The 20,028-nt window shown below is 43.1% G+C and overlaps 1 protein-coding gene across 1 annotated transcript in view; it reads right to left on the bottom strand.

The window, feature by feature from the left end:
• LOC104922013 (protein tyrosine phosphatase non-receptor type 14) overlaps nt 1-19,768 on the bottom strand; it is a 36,597-nt gene extending 16,829 nt beyond the window's left edge. Inside the window, exons 1-3 of the mRNA XM_027284172.1 lie at nt 19,509-19,768; nt 8,911-9,318; nt 6,197-6,372 (exon numbers count right to left, since the gene is read on the bottom strand). Coding sequence (XP_027139973.1) covers nt 6,197-6,372; nt 8,911-9,084 — 350 coding nt within the window. The 5' untranslated portion in view covers nt 9,085-9,318; nt 19,509-19,768. The remainder of the gene's footprint in view (nt 1-6,196; nt 6,373-8,910; nt 9,319-19,508) is intronic.
• Between the last annotated feature and the right edge of the window lie 260 nt (nt 19,769-20,028).

The raw sequence follows: 20,028 nt of genomic DNA, 5'->3' as shown, positions 1-20,028 counted from the left end.
CAGCATACTCCCGGGCCTATAATCTGACCCCGCCCTCCTCCCTCACCCTGTCATTACACCCGTTGGCTAAGCTGCCATTCCGTTCCCGTGGCAACCCTCTAATTAGCCAACCCCAACCGCCGTGGCTGCATCGGAGGAGGAGGAGGTGGAGGAGGGGGAGGAGCTTGATGCGGTCTGGAGGGGAGGAGCCTCGCGGGACACAAAACCCTTCAAATGATTGTGGACTTTGTTTTTACAGACTCTCCATGTTTTCCCAGCGCTCTCCGTATGGGGTCTCTGGGAAATGTTGAGGTTGACAGTGGTTGGTTCTCATTCTGAGGTTCAATGGTAACATGATGGTGTTTATACATATGCGAGGCCAGCGGTGGAGAGGCGGACGGTAAACTGTTGAAATAAGTATGAACAAGTGAAAGCGTGACAGTGAGAGGCAGTGAAGGGAAGTCTCAGAGCGAGCCACACAACATCTCATCACAGAACAGTGGTTCAAAACCTTTTCGATCCTTTAAACAAACCTGCGTCTGCTTGTGAACGCTGTACAACAAGCTGCAGGTTGTGACCAGTTCAGCCAAAAGGTGATTATTATATCTCAGTTTGTTTTATCTGAACACCTTTCAGGCCAAAGAGATCAAAATTATCCAATACTTCACAAGAAAAACCTGCCAAAATTTCACTTCTTTGTATCGGACTAGGACTAAGGAATCTATTTGAAGATATCACAGTTCCTAACAAACTCAAAGTTAAGTTTAACAAACTCAAAGGTGACTGAGGAGTCTCGAAGATTACATGAAGTGTTGAAGAGCACTCCCTTTGTCATAAATAAGGTGTGTTAATACAGTTAAAATACTTGAAATAGTTGCCTCTCTAAGATATTTGTATAAGTCTCAAAATCTTGAACATGTATCTTAACTAAAGCATTTAACAACACTCGATTCTGTTGCCATTTATCTGGTTTATTGGCAAGATGAATGATCAAATTTACTATTTAATAAAACTATAAATTAAATGACAATTATATATACAGGGCTGTTGGTTGATTTTATTGGTTGAGCTTCTGGTTAGACGCCATTATTTGCTGTAGCACCTGTCAGTTCACAGACTGCAAAATGAGGAAGTTCTTCAGATCATTAGTAGATTCATAGTGTTCGGTCCTAATAATACGTTCTGTTTAAGTTCGACGTAAAGCCATGTGATCTTTGAGTAGAGAGTGAGACGTAAAACAACACTGTCAGACTTCTGGAAAATGTTTGTGTTTAAAATCATCCTCACATATAAATCAAACATGCTGCACACTGAACGATACGACGACGAACAGATCCAACATTTGAAGAGAAACCACTCAACATTAACAGGATAATCCTGTCCTCAAATATGTTCATACTTTGTAGACGATGATCACAAGTTCTGCTTGTAAAGTTAAAGCTGCTATTCTCTAGCGGGGTGTACTGTCTCGTTTAAATTTTAGTTATTTAATACACAATTACTTATTTCTTCAGAAACAGTGTCCCCATTACTCTGTATGATCCACAGAACACAATGTCAAAAGTTTTTATGGGACTATTTCATCCGCAGGAAGCAGTTACACTGAAAACTGTCACATTGAGGTCTGTAGAGTATCCAGAGCAATGTTGTTTCTGGAAAGACAGATTTCCATAAGCCATTTTTCAGTGCTGCGAGCACCACAAACGAAATTCCATTTGCCTTAATTGTATTAGGATGGGAAAGCTCCAACATGTGTTATATGTAATCTGGGTGAATCCATCCCAAGTTAAAGTAAATAAAATATTATGAAGTGAAAACACTCATAATACATGTTACAGTGCATTCGTGTTGTTACTCGTATGTCCACAAAGTTTGTCATTATGGCGGCACACACCTGGCACGTATGTCAGAATGACATCACTGCACTGTAATAACAGGTGAACATACATACTTAGACGTGAGGTAGAGCTTTCCTCACTAAGAGTTACTTGTGACTTCCACCATGGCAGAGTGCTCTGCTGGCACTCCAGGCAGCCACACAGGCACAAAGAGCCCTTTATATGCCCACGCATGTTCAAGCCTCGCTCAAGACATGCTGCCAGATGTCCAAGCAGCCTGGACAACAAGCCCGCGAGCATATGTGCATGCATGCATGAATGTGTGTGTGTGTGTATGTGTGCGTACATATGCCTCCTCTACCCCCTCCACCTCTGCAGTGGTATGACCCTGACCACCCCCTCAACCCTGGATGGGTCCAGACGGCTTGTGTGGGAGGTCACTTCACTTTGAAATGTGTTGAATCAGCAAGGGGGCACAACAGAGTACAGCTGTGTGTGTGTGTGTGTGTGTGTGTGTGTGTGTGTGTGTGTGTGTGTGTGTGTGTTAGAGATAACTAGCTGAACAAAGCTAGGATTTCAAGGCTGTTGGTGCTGTTAGCCTTGGGGGCTGTTGGGGGCCAGCTGGCCTCGCTCCGGTCAACAGCTCTCTGTTTAGGTTCCACACTTTCTCTCTCTTCTCTCTCTCTCTCTCTCGCTCTCTACTCCACACTTCATATCAGTGAGGAGACAGACGGCTTTAACCACACACACCTTCTGCAAGATGTGTGTTTTCCAGGAAGAAAAGTAAAAAAAAAACAGAAAGAGGTGGCACGAGATATCTAGTTACAAGTGAGTAATATATAGTAGGTAGTTTGGGATTAGTGCAAGAAGCTGTTCAGGGGTTGAACACACACACACACACACACACACTGTCTCTTCACAAATGAAACAAGGTATTCGCCGACAACAAAACACTCTAAAACACTTGGCTCTGACCAGTAATGTGAGTAAGGCATTACTTTGATTTATCTGTTTACATGGGCCATTCTGACTAATAATCCTCCAGTGTTCGACTTCAAACCAAATCTTCTACTGCTACTGTGGTTTCTCCCTGTGGCCATCTTGGTGTGAATGCTGCTCTGTACGCATTGTTGTTTTGTTTTTATTAGCTTCAACATGAGCATGCAAAAGATGGGTTTTTTTTGCCAAAATTGGCGAGGATCGCTACTTCAAACGCGGAGAGTTGTGTTGAGTGTTTGGAGATGACGAAACATGGAAAGAGTCTTGACTTTGGCATGCAAAGTGTTACAAAACATGGCTTTAAAAAAGGTTTTTACAATTACATAATCTGACTGTAAATGGCATCTTACAGCAATAACGGAAACGATGAGCATAAATAAGAGGGAATGTTTACACGGGCTCCACCTTTCTTGCATTGCTGCTTTAATTGCTTCATAATTTAATTATTAGTGTGAATATGCACATACACACACACACACACACACACACACATGTGCATGCATACTTTAGCCTCCTGCTCTGGGTAATTTTCACAGCTGCATGGAGGGAGGAAGAGAGAGGGAAGGAGAAACAGATGAATGGATGGACGGGAAGAGAGGGAGATCAAGCATCAGGTTACACATCAGTCAAACGCTGAACTTCAAAGACCTGACCACATTATAAAACTCACATTACTTTGTCAGTAAATCTTATTTACTCAGACGAGACAGAGACTCAACACTCCGTGTCTCTTGAAAACATTGTAATCTGTTATTCTCTCGCAGGCTAAATGCTGCTGCTTAAATGAACAGAGAATTTTAGAAAAATGACCTACATCTCAAATTTAACTGCATATATTTTAAGGTCACAAAGTTGGATGTAATATTCTAACATTTTAAAGCAGCTTTCCTCCAAAAAAAAAAAAAAAAAAAAAAAGTACAACTGTAAATCAAAGCAGCAATGTCCCAAAAACCAAATCCACTCACTCCTACTCTGTTTTTACACACAAGCACAAACCATGTGTGTCTATGTGGACACATAAATATGTATATGTTCCAGCAAAAGCACACGCAGGCTTGCGAGCTAAAACCACATAAATAACAAGGTACAAACCCAAAGCCAAAGGCTCGCCGCCAAGATTTTACTTTCTCTGTCCCCACTTGTCTTCCTCTTTGCCTCTGTCATTCTTTTCAATCCTGCCCTCCCCCCTCCATCATCAGACCAGGTGTGGAGAAAAAAAAACACACACACACACACACACACACAACAAAGACTTTTTTCTTCTCACTGGATCGACCCAAATCAAGTGTAAGTCAATAAATTATCGACATTTTTTTAAAAAGAGGGCTGTAACTGTTCATGCTCACACTGATTGATGGAGACCTCAAAGGAAAGTACAGACAGTTATGAGAACAAAACATGCGTTTAAACATTTGGTAAACCCTTGATTAAGTCTTGGTAATAAAAAATTTTTAAAAAGTGTTTTGAAGTTGGAAAAAAAAAAAGTTGTGAAGATTGTTTTCAACTCGACATGAAGAAAAAAGAAAAATGGGACGGGGCTTTTAGAAAAGCTCGCCTGGAGGAGCGTGTATGTTCTTACAATGTGCTGTATTGTGACTAACTCTTCTGACAGGGCTGCAGCTGGCTTCTGAGAGGATTCTTGGGGGAGTGTGCGAGGTGTGCGAGGTGAGAGTGTGTGTGTGTGAGCATATGTGTGTGTGTGTGTGTGTGTGTGTTTTGTAAACCAGACATCCCCCACCACCCTCCCCTTTTACCCCCAGCACTTCTGCTGGGAGGAATGTGTGGTCCGCCTCCTACGCTGGATGGCTTTGCCAACATTCCTGGCTGAACAGAAAAGGAGAAAGAGGGGGGGAGAAAGAAAAAAAAAAAGGAGGACGAAGGGACCGAGAGAAAGAGATTAAAAATGTAGGACTAGAGTGATGTGGAGATCTGCTCTTGATAAAAAAAGGAGTAGGGGTGACACTATGTACAGGAATTGTCAGAGAAAGAGAGGAGGCTTGAGAAAAAGAGGCGGCCATTGTTCCCTAAATTGCCCCTCAGGCCCCATCATAACCCCTTCAACCCCATAACCCCCATACACACACACACACACACACACACACACACACACACACACACACACACACACCATAAAAGCCTGCAGGAGTTTCCTGGAATACCATCCCTTCACCAGAGCAGCTCCTGCACAACACACACACAGCAAGTGTATCAGGCCGATCAGTGATACATGATGATTTCATTATTTTAGATGTCTAATCCTGCCTCACCAAAAATTCCCAGGAAATTCAACATCATAAATGGTTCACACACACACACACATGCACACACACACACACACACACACACACATCTTAAAAGTAACTGGAGCATCACAGCGTCAAGCTGTGACCTGAAATCGACCTTTCCCACATCCAGCGAAGCAGAAGCCGCAAATTCACCAGCTCAGTGCGAGGCAGACCTGCCGAGTGTGTGTGTGTGTGTGTGTGTGTGAGAAGGAATCTGAGATGTCAGACTGTCCACTACACAGTGACCCCTGAATGCCCTTTTCACAGCTAGCTGAAGGTGCTCATTCACACACTCTCTCTCTCTCACACACATGTACATGTACACACACACACACACACACTGTGCTATTTTACAGCGAAAATAGTCACACACACACACACACACTGTGCTATTTTACAGCGAAAATAGTGACTGTTTATGATGCAAATATACAGGATTGAGTGACTGGACGAATATATCGGCTTTCAAGTTCATCGCCGGTAGTTTCCTGGGGGGATTTTTTTGTCATTTTATTTTGCTTCTTTAAAGAACAAGTGAGACCGGCAGCACTTGACTGTTCTTCGCTGAGCTATCGAACACAAAGAGGCCAGCAACAGCAGAGAAAAACAGTGTGTCTATAAATTAAGAGTTTATTTCAACCAAACCAGAGAAGATGATTGATGAGACAAAGACTACCCAAGATGGTTTTTTTTTTAGTTTTAGTTTGTTTTAGTTGAGTTTGAATAAAGTGTGTTTTACAATTAATTAACAAGGCGATTAAGCTAATGTTAGTTTGGTGAAAGAAAAAACTTGAATTCAGAAGGTGCACAGTGTAATTTACAGCTGGGACATATTGGCTTTGGCTACAACAAGGTGCACTTAAATAATTCAACATGCTTCAAACTGTCAGATTATCTATTAAAGTAAATAATAGGAAAGATGTTGCATTTGGAGACTCACTGTATCTGGCTTCTTTGTAGACAGACTAATGTTACGAGTTTATCAAGGAGCACACATGACAGTGACTATTTTTGATGTACAGTCAGTCACATAGAAGAAGATGTAGCTTCACATGTGAGAGTCTGATGTGTAAGTGGTGTTTGGTGATTCTTTACCTGGTGGCTTCTTGCTCCAGTCGGGAAACACTGGGCACGTAGAACATGACTCCGAAGAAGAGAAGTGGCTCATTGCCAAACTTGTCCAGCTGCTTCTTGAGGGGTTTCTCCAGCTCCACCCAGCGATGGGCCGGGGCCTGGGTCTTCCCTTGGAACCACAGCCCAAAATAATGGGTCTGAAACCGGAGAGAGAGAGACGGTTAAAAAGGGTCAGTGTGGAGCATGAGGTCAAGGGATGGAGACGAAGGGAATGGAAGCAGGACAAAATAAAGGAAAGAAAAGAGTGGAGGAAGTCAAAGATGAGTTGTGTAAGCTGGATGAAGAGAGAGAGAGGGAGAAAGAGGGGGAGGAAATGACTCTGACAGCCTGGGGGGTGATTGAGGAAATGGTGCTAAATGAAAGAGACAAAATATTAGGAAGGGAAATAGGGGTTTGTTGGGATTGGTTTAGGAGGGAGATTGTAAATTAGTTGAGAAATGCTTTGGGGACAACTGAGAAGAGCAGAGAGAAGATTAATACGCAGATGAAATACAACAAGCACATATTTCTCCTTCAAATCTGATCAAACCTTTGACGTCAGCAGCGTAACTCTATTAAACATACATAATAAACCAGGCCCACTGCCAGTTAAGATTGTCCTGGGAGAAAAGAAATAGGCAACGATCCTATCTGGCTAAATCAAAATGAAAACTAAGTCTCTTTCCCATTATTTTATCTGGAGATTCATATGCTATGTGAAAATGAAACACAATCCAGCTGTGCAAACAGAAAAAGCAGCATTCAGAAATAACGACAAAGGGGTCTTTTTTTTTCCAAGTGATGTGATCAACTCATTAAAGCTGGCGAACTTTCATCTAAAACATGTGCTCCAGACAAGAGTGAGTGGTTAAGCAGATGAGCTCGGTCGTGCAGCAGACCAGTTCAGACTGCAAAACATCCAGCCATTATCTCAACTTTGAATATATCTTTGGGATGGCTTCTTGACAATTGATGTTTCTCATATACCTGACACATGTAATAAATCCTATAGAAGATCTGGGGCAGGTTTCAACATGCTGATATTTGCAGATAATTTCCTGTCACGTTTTGGCTAATCAAAATAAACATTTCCCCGTAAGGCAACATGGAGGAGAGTGTCATTTGTGAAACATGATGCAGCTACCATTTGCAATCTGTGTGTACGCAGCGCTGACAAATGGCTTTAACGGGCTCATGACCTGCATCAGTCTAAATAAAGATCTCACTGGGTTTCTCACAGTCTTGACCGCCGTTTGAGTAATGCAATTCAGAAAAACACACCCATGTTTCATTGGTTTCGTGCGTGTGTCATTCATATCACAACAGGTAAGCACACCTGTTTCCTCTGCGTGTACTGTACTGTAAGGACGTCGTAAAGCTGCAGCTGCAAACTCTCCTTCCTCACGTGCAAACGCACTCTGAAGGCCTCAGGTAAAAAACAACACATCCAGACGGACACGCACATACATACAGAGTCCTGGGATAGCGTGCATGCACGGGGGCAGACTGTGGCTGAAGCTCAGGCGTCACACCGCCTTATTTATAACATCGCTGACACCTGGCAAATACCACAACACTATGTGAGTACGCACAAGTACACCACCCCTCTCTCTCTCACTTTGTCAGCAGCTCCAGCGGGCGCACACACACACACAGTCCCAACACACGTATTCATCAAACTCAATCAGTTGTCAGCCAAACAGACACATTCTTTCTCTGATCTGCGAAACAGACTGCCCTGTCACACACAAAACAACTCCACGTTAGAAACAATGCTGGTCACAAGGGAAGAGGGTGGGATTCAGCTCCCTAGTGAGAGTCTGGATGAAGGGAAATGTAATAAAAATTGGGGAGCAGAAGAAGAAGAAGAAGAAGAAGAAGAGGAGGGACAACGCAGAGAGAAAGTGTGGACAGGAGGGGTGAAGTGGGACAGGGGGGGACGGGGCTGTATCTCTTTCTTCTGCCGTGAAAAGAGGACAGAGGTAGCCACGCTTCGTTAGAGACAGACAAGGACCCTGCAGGAGAGAGACAACAGAGGGCAGGGAGACACGCACAGGGTGTGGGGAGAGACACGTGGCAATCACACACACGCGCACACACACAATCTGATGATGCATTCATAAAAGTGGGAGAGTGTGCGAGTCTATGTTTTAGTTTGATATGTGTGACAATAGTAGACGGAAGAACGAAGATGAACTATCAATTATCAGAGAGCATTAGTGTTGCACAACAAAACATTAACTATCTGGCAATATTGGTGTTAACTATGTGATCTGTTTGTGATCAATATCAACTGATTTTCCAGAACAATGTGTCAAAATATTGTGATATAAACCTACATATAAAGTGATTTCCATATTGCCAACCTATACTAATGCTAATATTTAGGTTTGAAAACTGATGAGAGCTAATTTTATCTCGATATCCAATACCTATACGATTACATGACTATGATTGTATGCCCTCAGAATGACACAAGATTCTTGGTAACCTCCGAAAAAGCATTAAAACTTTGATGAATGCATCTGCGACATTAAAAAAGAACATTTAAATGAAGCTGCAAAACATGAGAGAGAAAAATCCACATGATTGTTTTTTGGTGAGATTGAGGTCAAACCTCTAAAAAGCCAAATCTCAGCTGACATGAGTCGAGCACGAGCATGTACTCGAGTCACAAAATAAAGACTTCTATTCACCTCTCGTAGCTCCAGCCTTTGGGCCACCGCCTCCAGACATTCCTGTCCCGTACTCTCCACCGACAGAGTGCATTCAATCGCATTGCTGTCCAGCAGACGAATCCGTGTCACAAAGTAGTTCTTGCTCAGGACGTTGTAGCGCCGCGTACGCCGCAGCTTCAGCCGGAAGGGCATGGCTGGCTGGAGGTCACGAGTGAGTCGAAAGGTCAAAAGTCAGTTGGGAGCAAGCAAGCGGAGAGAGGAGAGTTGGGCGGGCTCTATGACCTGGCCGCTGCCCTCCTCACTCTCGCACGACGCCAGCCACACCACAGGGTGGAAAGATGCACCCTGGCAAGGCGCTGGCCCATTCCCAAAGATGTCTGGAGAGGTGGAGGAGGACGATGAGGAGGAGAAGGGTGAACGGGGGTGCTGTAGGGAGACATGAAAAAAATTTGTCAATAACAAGAAACTCTTGAGAAATATTTACAGAGATGATTTGTGGATTTTTTCAAACTTTTGAGGTCACAGGAATGCAAAAACTACATGGTACTCCAAACAGTAAACATTGGTCCTATCAAACACCCCCACGCCATATTTCCCCGTATTATCAGCCTCCCAGAAACAAAAAACAGATGAGCCAAGCAGAATCACCAGCGATAACAGCAGCACCAGCAGCAGCAGCAGCAGCAGCAGTGCCACGATGTTAGCAGAGGCAGGAATCGCACGGTAGCGGGCGGCTTTATCCTATAGTTATGGCAGCTGCGCTTTCTCCAGTCCCATGAGGCCCAGCGTCGGGCAAAGCTGGGAGACAGAGGCAGAGATGTAAGGCTACGGCTGAATGGACATCAAACAGCCGAGCGCAGACATCCATCTGAAGCCGGCAGCTGGCTTTGAGGAACTAATGGAGCTTCTAAGTCTCATATCTGGCTGTGTGGGAGGCCTTTCCTTTCCTTTTTATCTCCCCTCGTTCTCTCTCTCTCTCTCTCTCTCTCTCCCTCTCTGCCCGGCTGCTGTACAGTGCCAGACATTGTAGCGTACAGTGTAGTAGAGTGTTAAGATCACACACATGCGGTGGTGGCAGATGTGCTTCCACAGACTAACTTTTTTATCAGCTATGGCCACAAAACAGAAAACATGAATCCATGTTGTCAATAAGAAACTCATAAAACTGCATTATTGTGAGGAAGACAAGCAAACGCGCGCACACACACACACACACACACACACACACAACCACTTGTGGTTTCAAGGTTGAGACGGGTCTTTGGGGAACAAATCTTTGAGTTAATCATCATTCTTAGCTTTCATGTCTGTGACGAGAAAAGAGCTTTGAAGTAGCGCACAGCACACACAAACACAAGTGTATTTACTTAAATACATATACATACTGAATATTCACACCATGCTGTATGTGACAGTGGGAGGCAAAACTACAAAAAAAAAAAAAAAAAACGCTTTAACTTGGGCGATGTAGTCACCAAGTGATTTCTTTTATAGGATAATGCCGGTGTTGTCAACAGGAATTAATTCCAATAGCTAAAAGAGGTGTCATTTCAAGGGTGGTGGCCACTTTGCAGCCTTGTTAGACTGGAACCAGACCACAAAAAAAAAAAATACTCCACACCTTCTAAACAGGGGAAGTAACAACTTCTCCTCCATACAAAACACTGACAAAACCGGCATTTCAAACACTTGACTTGTGCATGAAAACAGAGAGACAGATGAATTAATTAAAATTTAAAGATTGGATGTAAAAACACACAAACAGAAGAATTAAAAGACCAAAATACGGCATGCGATCAGGAGAGGAGAGGTAGGAGGAGGAGGAAGAGCAGAGAGAGGGAGAGGGAGGAGGAGGAGGAGGAAGAGCAGAGAGGGAGAGGGAGGAGGAGGAGGAGTAAAAAGATGGAGTGGATGTGTTGCTTCTTGTCCCGGGCTCTGGCAATGTGCTGTTGATAGTCAGCTTGGACCCCGGCCCAGATTCCTCTTTACCCTGACTGGAAAAACAGAGCACACCTGACACAAGTATGCACCACAAGGAAGGAAAGTGTGTGTGTGCATGTGTGTGTGTGTGTGTGAGACAAGGCTGAGTGAGCAGGAGAGAAAGACACAAGTGGGAAGGGAGTCTTGAATGAGAGAGGCCGGTAAGCTACAAACTGCTGACTTATAGCTGTGTTGTTTAGTACGAATTGAATCACCCTCGCTTCACGCTTTTGTAACAGCCATACCTCTCTGGGAGCCATAACACATTCCTTACCCCTGAATCCATCTGAGGCAGCTCACTATAGTTTGGCATCATCTTTTTTGTATTGCCAACATGCACCAAGCGAGTGGATAATTAGGCTACAATGGGTGGGTAAATCAGCTTTGCTTTGGGATATGTGGGCCACTGTGACCCGACCTGAACCGCAGCCCCTCTGACGCCCCCCCCCCTCGCTTCCCCTGACTTGAGCTTAGGGGAAGTGACATCACAGGTTGACGGTAAAACCTCCCCAAAATGCCTCAAGAAATATTCCCGAGCACACAAGGCCATGCAAGATCACTGTCAACAAGTATACAGACGCAGATAAACACACAAAGACACAAATAAAGACACATACTTTCACTGTGTAGTGTACAAACATAGACATGCATGAACAGGGAATACCACAAACACACACATAGGATCACATACACACACACACACACACACACACACACACACACACACACACACACACACACACACACACACCAGGTTCTTCAGAGGTTAGCCAAAGGACCAGACAGCAGTTAGTGCAACTCTAAACTAGTAATCAGTGGCATGGTTGGGAGTGTGTGGTTGAGTAAAGCCAGACAGACAGACAGACAATAGCTTGGGACCGAACCCACTCCTCGACACAAAAAAACGCTGCTTCAACGCCGCTACAGCGCTGCAGCAACATTCTCTCCCGACCGTCGTGTTTATTTCCAGCGTGCAAAAACAGCGTATACGTTTATGAATTTGCACATTGTAATTTTGTGGCGTGGAGAAAACGAGAGGGAAAACTGAGGGAAGAGGGTTGTTTTTCTTTTTCAGGGTAGCAAGCTTTGGCTAAATATATATGAAACCATTCCCATCTTTTGTTGTGTTTTTTCTTTATCCCCTTAGACTGGTGTGGTGAGGGGCAAAAAGGTGAAAAAAATCTTCTTTTTTTTCTCTCTTCTGTGTGTGTTTAAAACCACATAACCACAAGTATATCCTTTCTTAAGCTCTGTTTGCAGATGCTTTTTTTTTTTATGAATCAGTCAAGATAAAAAAGAGCAAGTTAGAAAATATGAGATCGAGATGCAACCTTTTTAACCGAACACTACATTAATAAAGTTCTGTGTGCTCCCATATGCAGTCAGACAGTCAAACGGCGCCGTGTGCTCCTTCGAGCTGGCGTCAGATTCATTTTATCAAGCATTTTTGTGCTTGCGCGTCACGAAAAGTCAACAAGAGAAATTTTAACAAAGATGGCTGACTGATTATACCAACAATGTCGTAGTTGGCGATCTGAAATGCCACAAAGAGAAGTCAGTCGTCAGAGAAATGGAGTAGCGTGCTGAGCTTTGAAGCAAGTTTGGCCTAAACGTGTAATGACGACTCCAAAAATACTTTTCCCCATAGACCTACATTGTGAAAGAAACATCTATAAAATGGGAGCTAAAAAGATTTCTTAAACGTTACAACCCCTGCAAAATGTTATCCATGACTGACCCTTACCCCAAACAGCAGCTGTTTAATCATATCTTAACTTTTGAGGCCTGTCAAGCTTGTTTGCATTTCTTGTTTTGTTCTGAGACCAATATAGAAAAACCAAACATACAAGAGCAAAAATGAGTTTATCTTCAATCCTCAATCATATAGCTGTGTCTTTATTCCCAGATCTTCTTTTTGCCTGGAACATTTAGCTTTAACCTCAGTCCCTCAGTATTAGATCATGTAGGCCTATGTATCTGTCAAGTGATTATAAAGACCATCTGCACCAGTTGTCATTTCAGACAGCGACTGGCTGGAAAAGAGAAGCCTGCGTGGTGTGAATGGTAATTCTTCCCCTTGTTATTATTATGAACTGTAACAACAGTAACTAACGTGGGCAGGATTTACTGGGAACAGTCAGATGATAATATGTGTGAACAGCTGACAAAAGAAAGATATAAAGTCTGTTCAAAAACACAATGCTGACACGGGATTCCCCCTCGGGGCGGGATGTTTTGCTGCCAGTCATTTCTCAGGTGTTGATTCAGCACATGGAGGCCACCTGAGAAACAAGCCGCGACAAACACCACAGCCTGCCAGGCAGCATTACACAACCAAGCCACAGCCAGGCTATTGCTCATCTGCAGGCCAAAAGCACCACAGGAAGTCATAGGGAACAATTACACTATTAGATTTTACTTTAATAATTACTTTTATTATTAACACAAAGAGAAAATCCCCAAGCATCTGCTGCGCTGGGTGCAGTGTGTGATCCGTCTCCCCTCTGTCTCGGAGCAGACCCGTCTGTCGCTTTGCTCCATTCACATCCACACAATAGCGTGAACAAAACAGCACTTTGTAGCCTACTGCTAAGACCATTAGACGCAGGCCGCCAAGAGCCGAGGATGCAAGTGTAGCGTGTGTAACTCAATCAATCTGATCTCTGTTGTTTGTCTCTGTCTGAAATACCAACGCCACCCACCTCCCCTCTCCACCCCTCCTGCTACACATGAGCACTGTACCAAAACAAACAGGTTAAGTGCTTCACAGCTCGTAACTGCTCTTCCTCCAGCGTACTCTTTTTACAGTTTGGTCTATGAGCCTGAGACAGGTCTGGATGATGCAGAGGTGCAGGACAAATCAAGACATATTTACACAGGATGAGAAAAATATCCCCATATAGTGTGTTTTTTGCTTTATCTGGATACTCCTGCTTCTGTTATATTTGGAATAATCTCGACTACAATGATGAATCGATTAGTCCTGGCCTGCACGTTTAGTTGGAATGATAATTTTATCTGTAGCTACTGCAATTTGAATTTAGTTCAGCCCTAGCTGCAACAAATTATTATATTTAGTACTGTTTAATTGTTTAAAAGTCTCTAAGGACAAGAAGAAATCATAGAAAGCTAAGAAAACAAGCAACTGCTGACATCTGAAAGACTGGAACCGGTACATTTTCTGCCAGTTTTCAATATTTATTTCCTAGATCAGTCATTTTAGTCTATAACATGTTTAAAATGAGTTAAAATAACATTATTAAAGTGCAAAGTACATTTAAGAAACAGGAACCACAGAATGTGGTGACTTGAACATTTAATCCACTATCAAAATTCTTGTTTAATCAATTCACTGAATAATCGTGTCAAATCAGAGAGCCGGAAGTCAGCAGAGCAATCTGTCTAACAACTTGCTGTATTGTCCTATCTGGTAACTAAGCCATCTGCTACTCCAAGCATGAGTAACACATAACAATTTGTAAAATAGTAATATTCCAGCGTCTGCTCCAAAACAGCCCGATTCGGTCTGATGTTTCTCAAAATCTTTTCAGGACTCTGATTCTCTTTTGGCCCACTGGCTCACCGTGGAGCTAAGACAAGCACAGTAGTGAGATGTTTTGGGGAAACACACATTCCTGGACGCTTTACTCAAGTTTATCTGAGTAACAGCAGCTACTGGATGGCTGACCCCGGATCAGACTTTATCCTTCTGGCAGTTAAACTGTGTCGTCTTTTGCTGTATGAAAAACAAAGGCAGATACAGTGAAGGAGCACGCACACTACGCAGCAATTGTTCTCCCAGCATGCCTGAGGGACAGCAGGGACACACCACCAAGGCCTTCTTTGTTATCTGACACTTTGGCCATGTGTGTTTCTGTCTGACCAAGAGGACTGTGTGTGTGTGTGTGTGTGTGTGTGTGTGTGTGTACTTTCATACGTAAAAAACAACGCAGAACATTGGCTGTTACGTTTTCTCACCTTTAAAAGAATTTAAGTAAAATACATTCAACAATTTATACTGTATGCTTGCTTGCACACACACACACTCACACTCACACACACACAAATATACTGTCTGTCACACACAAACATTAGCAGCTGCAAACAGGCGGCCAGACAGTGTGTTTCTAACAAGCACATCTGCTTTTTCACTTTCTAGCTCTCTTTTTTTTTTCCTCTCGCTCTCGAGCTCCATTTCTGAGACAAAGACACAGACACACATTCTTTCTACTACATGAGAGCACAGCGACGGTGACAAACATACAGAGCAAAGAGCGTTCGCACAGAGGTGACATCCAGACGGCGATGGAGTCTCATCTGTAGCCTTGCGCGATCACACACACACTCTCTTTCCTTCCCTCTCACTCTATCACACACTTGTGCATAGATGAAAGGATGAAAATCCTAAAGGTGATTTCAAAAACTTCAGAACTTCAAAAAAATTTGGGAGTTCAGTTCTGGGGAATTTAGCAGCTGAGTTTAAGAGCATTTCATCAGGCAGTGCAACACCAGGTCCAATTTGAAAATTGCTTTCACAGCTCTGAAAACGCAGATAATATCTTCCATTTACAGACATTAAGATGGCCTGAAATCCAGATTCAAGTCTTTGTGCATGTGTGCAAATTCCTTGTACCATCCTGTGCAATAAGAGGCATCCGGCCACATTTTTAGTGTCTGAGTCCGTGCATCCAGATATTTCACAACGGCACCTACTTTCAACTTGTACAACTTTGTAGTTTCTGAGTTATGAATGTAGACAGGAGGAGGAGACATGATAATGAGCGAGGACGACTGTCACCACAGAAAAATCACTGCAAATCACCGAAAAAATCTATAAAAAATAAGCTGCTTTGGACCACAAGACACATTTTGTATTTCAGACTGTAGACGTATGAATTTTGGAGGATTAGCAAAAGAACAAACTCCACTCAAATCATGTGATTTTCCACCACCACATTATTGATAGCGAATCACTGACGGCACATGTACACCTAAAGATGAAAAACAGAAGAAACGTGCAGCACTGTGCCACAGTTGACAGTAATAGATCGGGAATGTCCAGTGTTTTGCGCTGGCATAGCCATCTAAACACTGTCACTAGAACATGAAGAGGGGGGAGGATCAAAGAGAGATGCAGCCTAACACTGGCCAGAGACTGGTTTTCCAAACCAACAATGACGTAGCTCTGCAGACTCATCCTGTGGCAGTAATATCTGGGGGTTGAGTTCGGAGATAGGACTGAGAGAAAGAGTGCTGCAAGTGTCTTGTAAATGCTGCACAAAGCATCTGTGACTGCCAGACCTGAATGAGAAAGTAAAGATAAGTGAGGATACAGAGAACAGGACATTTAAAAAAAAGACAAAAGGAGATGTGACCCCGCTCTCAGGCTCTTATCATGTTGGTACAGTTGGTCAGGAGATGAGGGAAGGAGTGAGTAAACACGGACAGTGAAGCTGATAGCAGGCGGCCCTCCACCTCAACAACAGAAACATGGGACCATCAGCCACCATGTCTGTTCCAGGCAAACCACGGTGCTGTTCACATTTTCCATGTCCACCCCCCTCCTCCTCCTCCCCCTCCTCCTCCTCCTCCTGGGAACCACATCACACTCACACACAAATACAACAGCACACACACACACACACACACACATACACACATGCTCAATCACCAGAAAGCCACCACTTTGTTTTTTCTCACAGCTGAACCCGAAGGCACTAACACTAACAGGGACTAACTCAGCAGCACTGAGTTTACAGGCCTATGAAAGCAGCAACACTTTGGGGTCTGCTACTGCTCACATCCGGTTGTATCTAACACGCATAACGGCTCAGAGGAAAGGAAAATTCACAGGTTTTTACACGTGAGATCAAATGGAAAACATCCCCGCTTGATGCTCAGTTAGAAGCGGGCTAAATTACATGCACACTTCCTCACAAATTACCCTTAAAAACTATGTAGAAAAGTCCAACTTTGTAAACTGTCGGGATGATCATGCAGAGAGGGGCTATGACCTGCCCTGGTGGTGGGGGGCGAGGCCAGCAGTAGTGATTGACAGCTTCACCCGTAGCACCTGGAAGGTGCCTAAGGTGGAGTGTGGGAGAGTTGGGCAGGTCGGAGCACGCTCTCTGCTCTGTTGTTGTCTGCCAGAGAGCGCAGCACTTACACAACACACAGATCCTCAAAAGCATCTCTGCAAGTCTGAATACACTCACCACACACACACACACATACAAGTTACTGCTCACAGTCACATACATGAACATAATATTATAATAATAATAGTCTTTTTATGAACTGTCTTATTTTGTTTTATTTACATGAGACTAAAGCTTACATCATAATAACTCATAATTCATCATAATTCATAAACCAAACAGCAACCTCTGGCTGTGAAATGAAATCAATGTGGATGTGCCAAAAACTGCAGTTCCTCAAACGTCCACTTGAGGCTGGCTACAGAACAATGTAATTTCCCCATGTTAAAATGTTCAACTTCACAGCAGAAATAAACATGTTTACAGCCTGGTACAAAAAACTGTTTTGGCATGACAACTGTACTGAGGGTGAATTTATATACAAGTCACCTGTTCAAATTATATTAAGGCTTAAAGTTATGCAGGATTAACAGCGTGGCCACTTTGATTGACATTGAGCCACGAGGCTTCGTTCAGTCTGCCTCAGGTCCACTGATGATCCACTTGACTGATCAGTTAGTCTATAAAATGTCCATAGATAGAGACGTCATGATTTCCTACAACCAAAGATGAGATCTTTAAGTTGCTTGTTTTGTCTGACTAACAGTCAAAAACCAAAACATATTTCATGTTTGATGATAAGAGAAGAAAATACTCATATTTGGGCACTTTTGTTTGATAAATGACTTAATCTAGTATTGGTAAAAAAAAAAAAAGCAAGCAAACCACATCTCTTATCCTGCCAAAGCACGTGTTAACAGAGAGATTTTAGGATATAAAGTATGAGAAATAAATCATTAATTCAGAAAGCCTCAACCTCCATCACAGCGTCTTCACGCGGTCATTCAATTTCTGAGAAATAGAAAGAGGTCACAGCCTCTTCCACTGTTTTCATTTTGGCCACTTCTTGCGGAATAACAAGCGAACCACAAGATGAGTCTGAAGGAATGCGTCTTTGCATTTCTTTGCCTTTACAACAACAACAATATCTTTCTCTCTCGCTGCGCTACAGCATGAGCGCTTGACCAAAATTACAGGTATGTTCGCCCCACATAGCAATCAAATGGCCTTTAGACTCAAATGACCACTGGCTACACAAACAATGGCCACTTTTCCTTTTGACATGCAGGCTCACATTGTGCAGTAAACACCTATTATGATGGCACGCTGACCTTAAACAAAACATGCCTTTGGAATTTAACATTTCAAGCAGCACCTTGAAACTTTTTGTTTTGAAATATGAGGAAGGATGCAGAGGAAGGGCATACAAAAAGTGCCTTTATGGAAGTAATCATGAACACATATATTAGATATTAAATGTAGATATTGTGTTTCTAAACAAGCTTGATCATAAAGTGATGAGATGCATGGATGGAGGCTACTACTCTGACTTTTGGTCCTTTAAATTCTCCACCAGTGTTTTAAAAGTGCTGTGTACTCCCAAGCCACTTGCTCTGGCACCATATAATTTACACAGCATGCCTTTGAGCTTATAAAGACAGCCAGATGTGTGTGTGTGTGTGTGTGTGTCTGTGTGTGTGTGTGTGCGGCCTACGCCTCCTGCAGCTATGCTATATTTGCCTTTAACAGAACTCTCCCCTTTTTTTTTTACAGTAACGTTGGTAATCCAAAGTGCGTGTCCAAACACATCATTTAACACACTCTCACACAAACATGTATGCACAGTGACACGGCGTTCGACAACAAAGTGATAATGTCATCATCGCCGGGGTTAAAGAAGGGACGTACACACACACACACACAAAAACACACACAATAGCATGTCATCCAAGCTCATTTAACCCATGTCTGCTGGATGACTCCATGAAATGTCCACTAAAGTCAACAGGTCTGTTAATGCAGGCTGTTTTCAGTGTAAAAATGACTTTCCTTGGTGTGATAACAGAGTAGGATCTGGATGATCCAGGTGGTGTAAAACTCCTGTCTGCCATGTGCCATTTTGCCTCCCAGAAACATGTCCAAAGTGGAGGAGGAGGTCCTGCAGATGGCTCCATAAAGTCATTTCAGCTATATGTATTCATATAAATTCAATATAACCTCATTAAGTGTGGAGATTAGAGGTGTTTGCAGTTATCTCCAGCTCCTTATATAATCACTCCCAGAGAAGTAGTCCACATGTTATCAGGTGTAGAGGAGGATTTAAGGTCTCTGTCTGTGTTTTAATGTATGTTTATGGTGGTGGTGGTTGTGTTGGATGGAGGGGGAGGTGGTGGTGAACATATTGGGATCCCCTGCCTGCCCTACGTGGCCAAGCCATTTGGCCTACATTTGCTCACTGCTTGCTGCCTGGGAGTCTAAAAGAGTTTCCCCTCTCTGCTTTAAGAGCGCACAGACGTTTTGGAAACAACAAAAAGCAAAAGCAAAAACTCCCCTTGCGATGATTTCTTTTTTTTTTTTTTCTTTGTAAGGATAACTCACCCTTGTTCCTGCGCTACATGCCGTTTTTTTCTGCTCCCCGCCGGAGAAACTCTTCTTTACTCGACGGCGTTGAACCTCACAGCGAATCGATAATCCTCATGGAGTTTTATTTATTTATATATATGTGAATATTTCTGTAAATTAATTTAAGACTCTTCAAGAGAGAGACTTGAATCATATGAGCGCAACTTTGAGGACAAAAAGTCGCAAAAAAAAAAAAAAAGCAGCCGCAAAACTCCCAACAAAAAAAAGAAAAAGTCCTGGAGCTGCTTAAAGTCCCAGATTTTGTGTTTTTTTTTTTAGTTTTTCACGCAGAACCAAAAAACATAAAAACAGTCAGAAAAAGTTCGCAAACTTGGCCGTGATTAACAACGACGTGGTCCTCTCCCTCTCTCTCTCTCTGTCTCCCTCTCCCTCGCAGGGACTCTTGGTATGTTTATAGTAGTGGTCCCTCTAGTCCAATGGAGCCGTTCAGGACAGGGGGAGAGAGGAGCACATGATGCATTCACAAGCTGCGCAA

Source organism: Larimichthys crocea, chromosome XI, assembly GCF_000972845.2.
Source record: "Larimichthys crocea isolate SSNF chromosome XI, L_crocea_2.0, whole genome shotgun sequence".
Lineage (NCBI taxonomy): Eukaryota > Metazoa > Chordata > Actinopteri > Sciaenidae > Larimichthys > Larimichthys crocea.
Note: the sequence above shows the minus strand (reverse complement) of the source record. Positions and strands in the feature narration are given on the sequence as shown.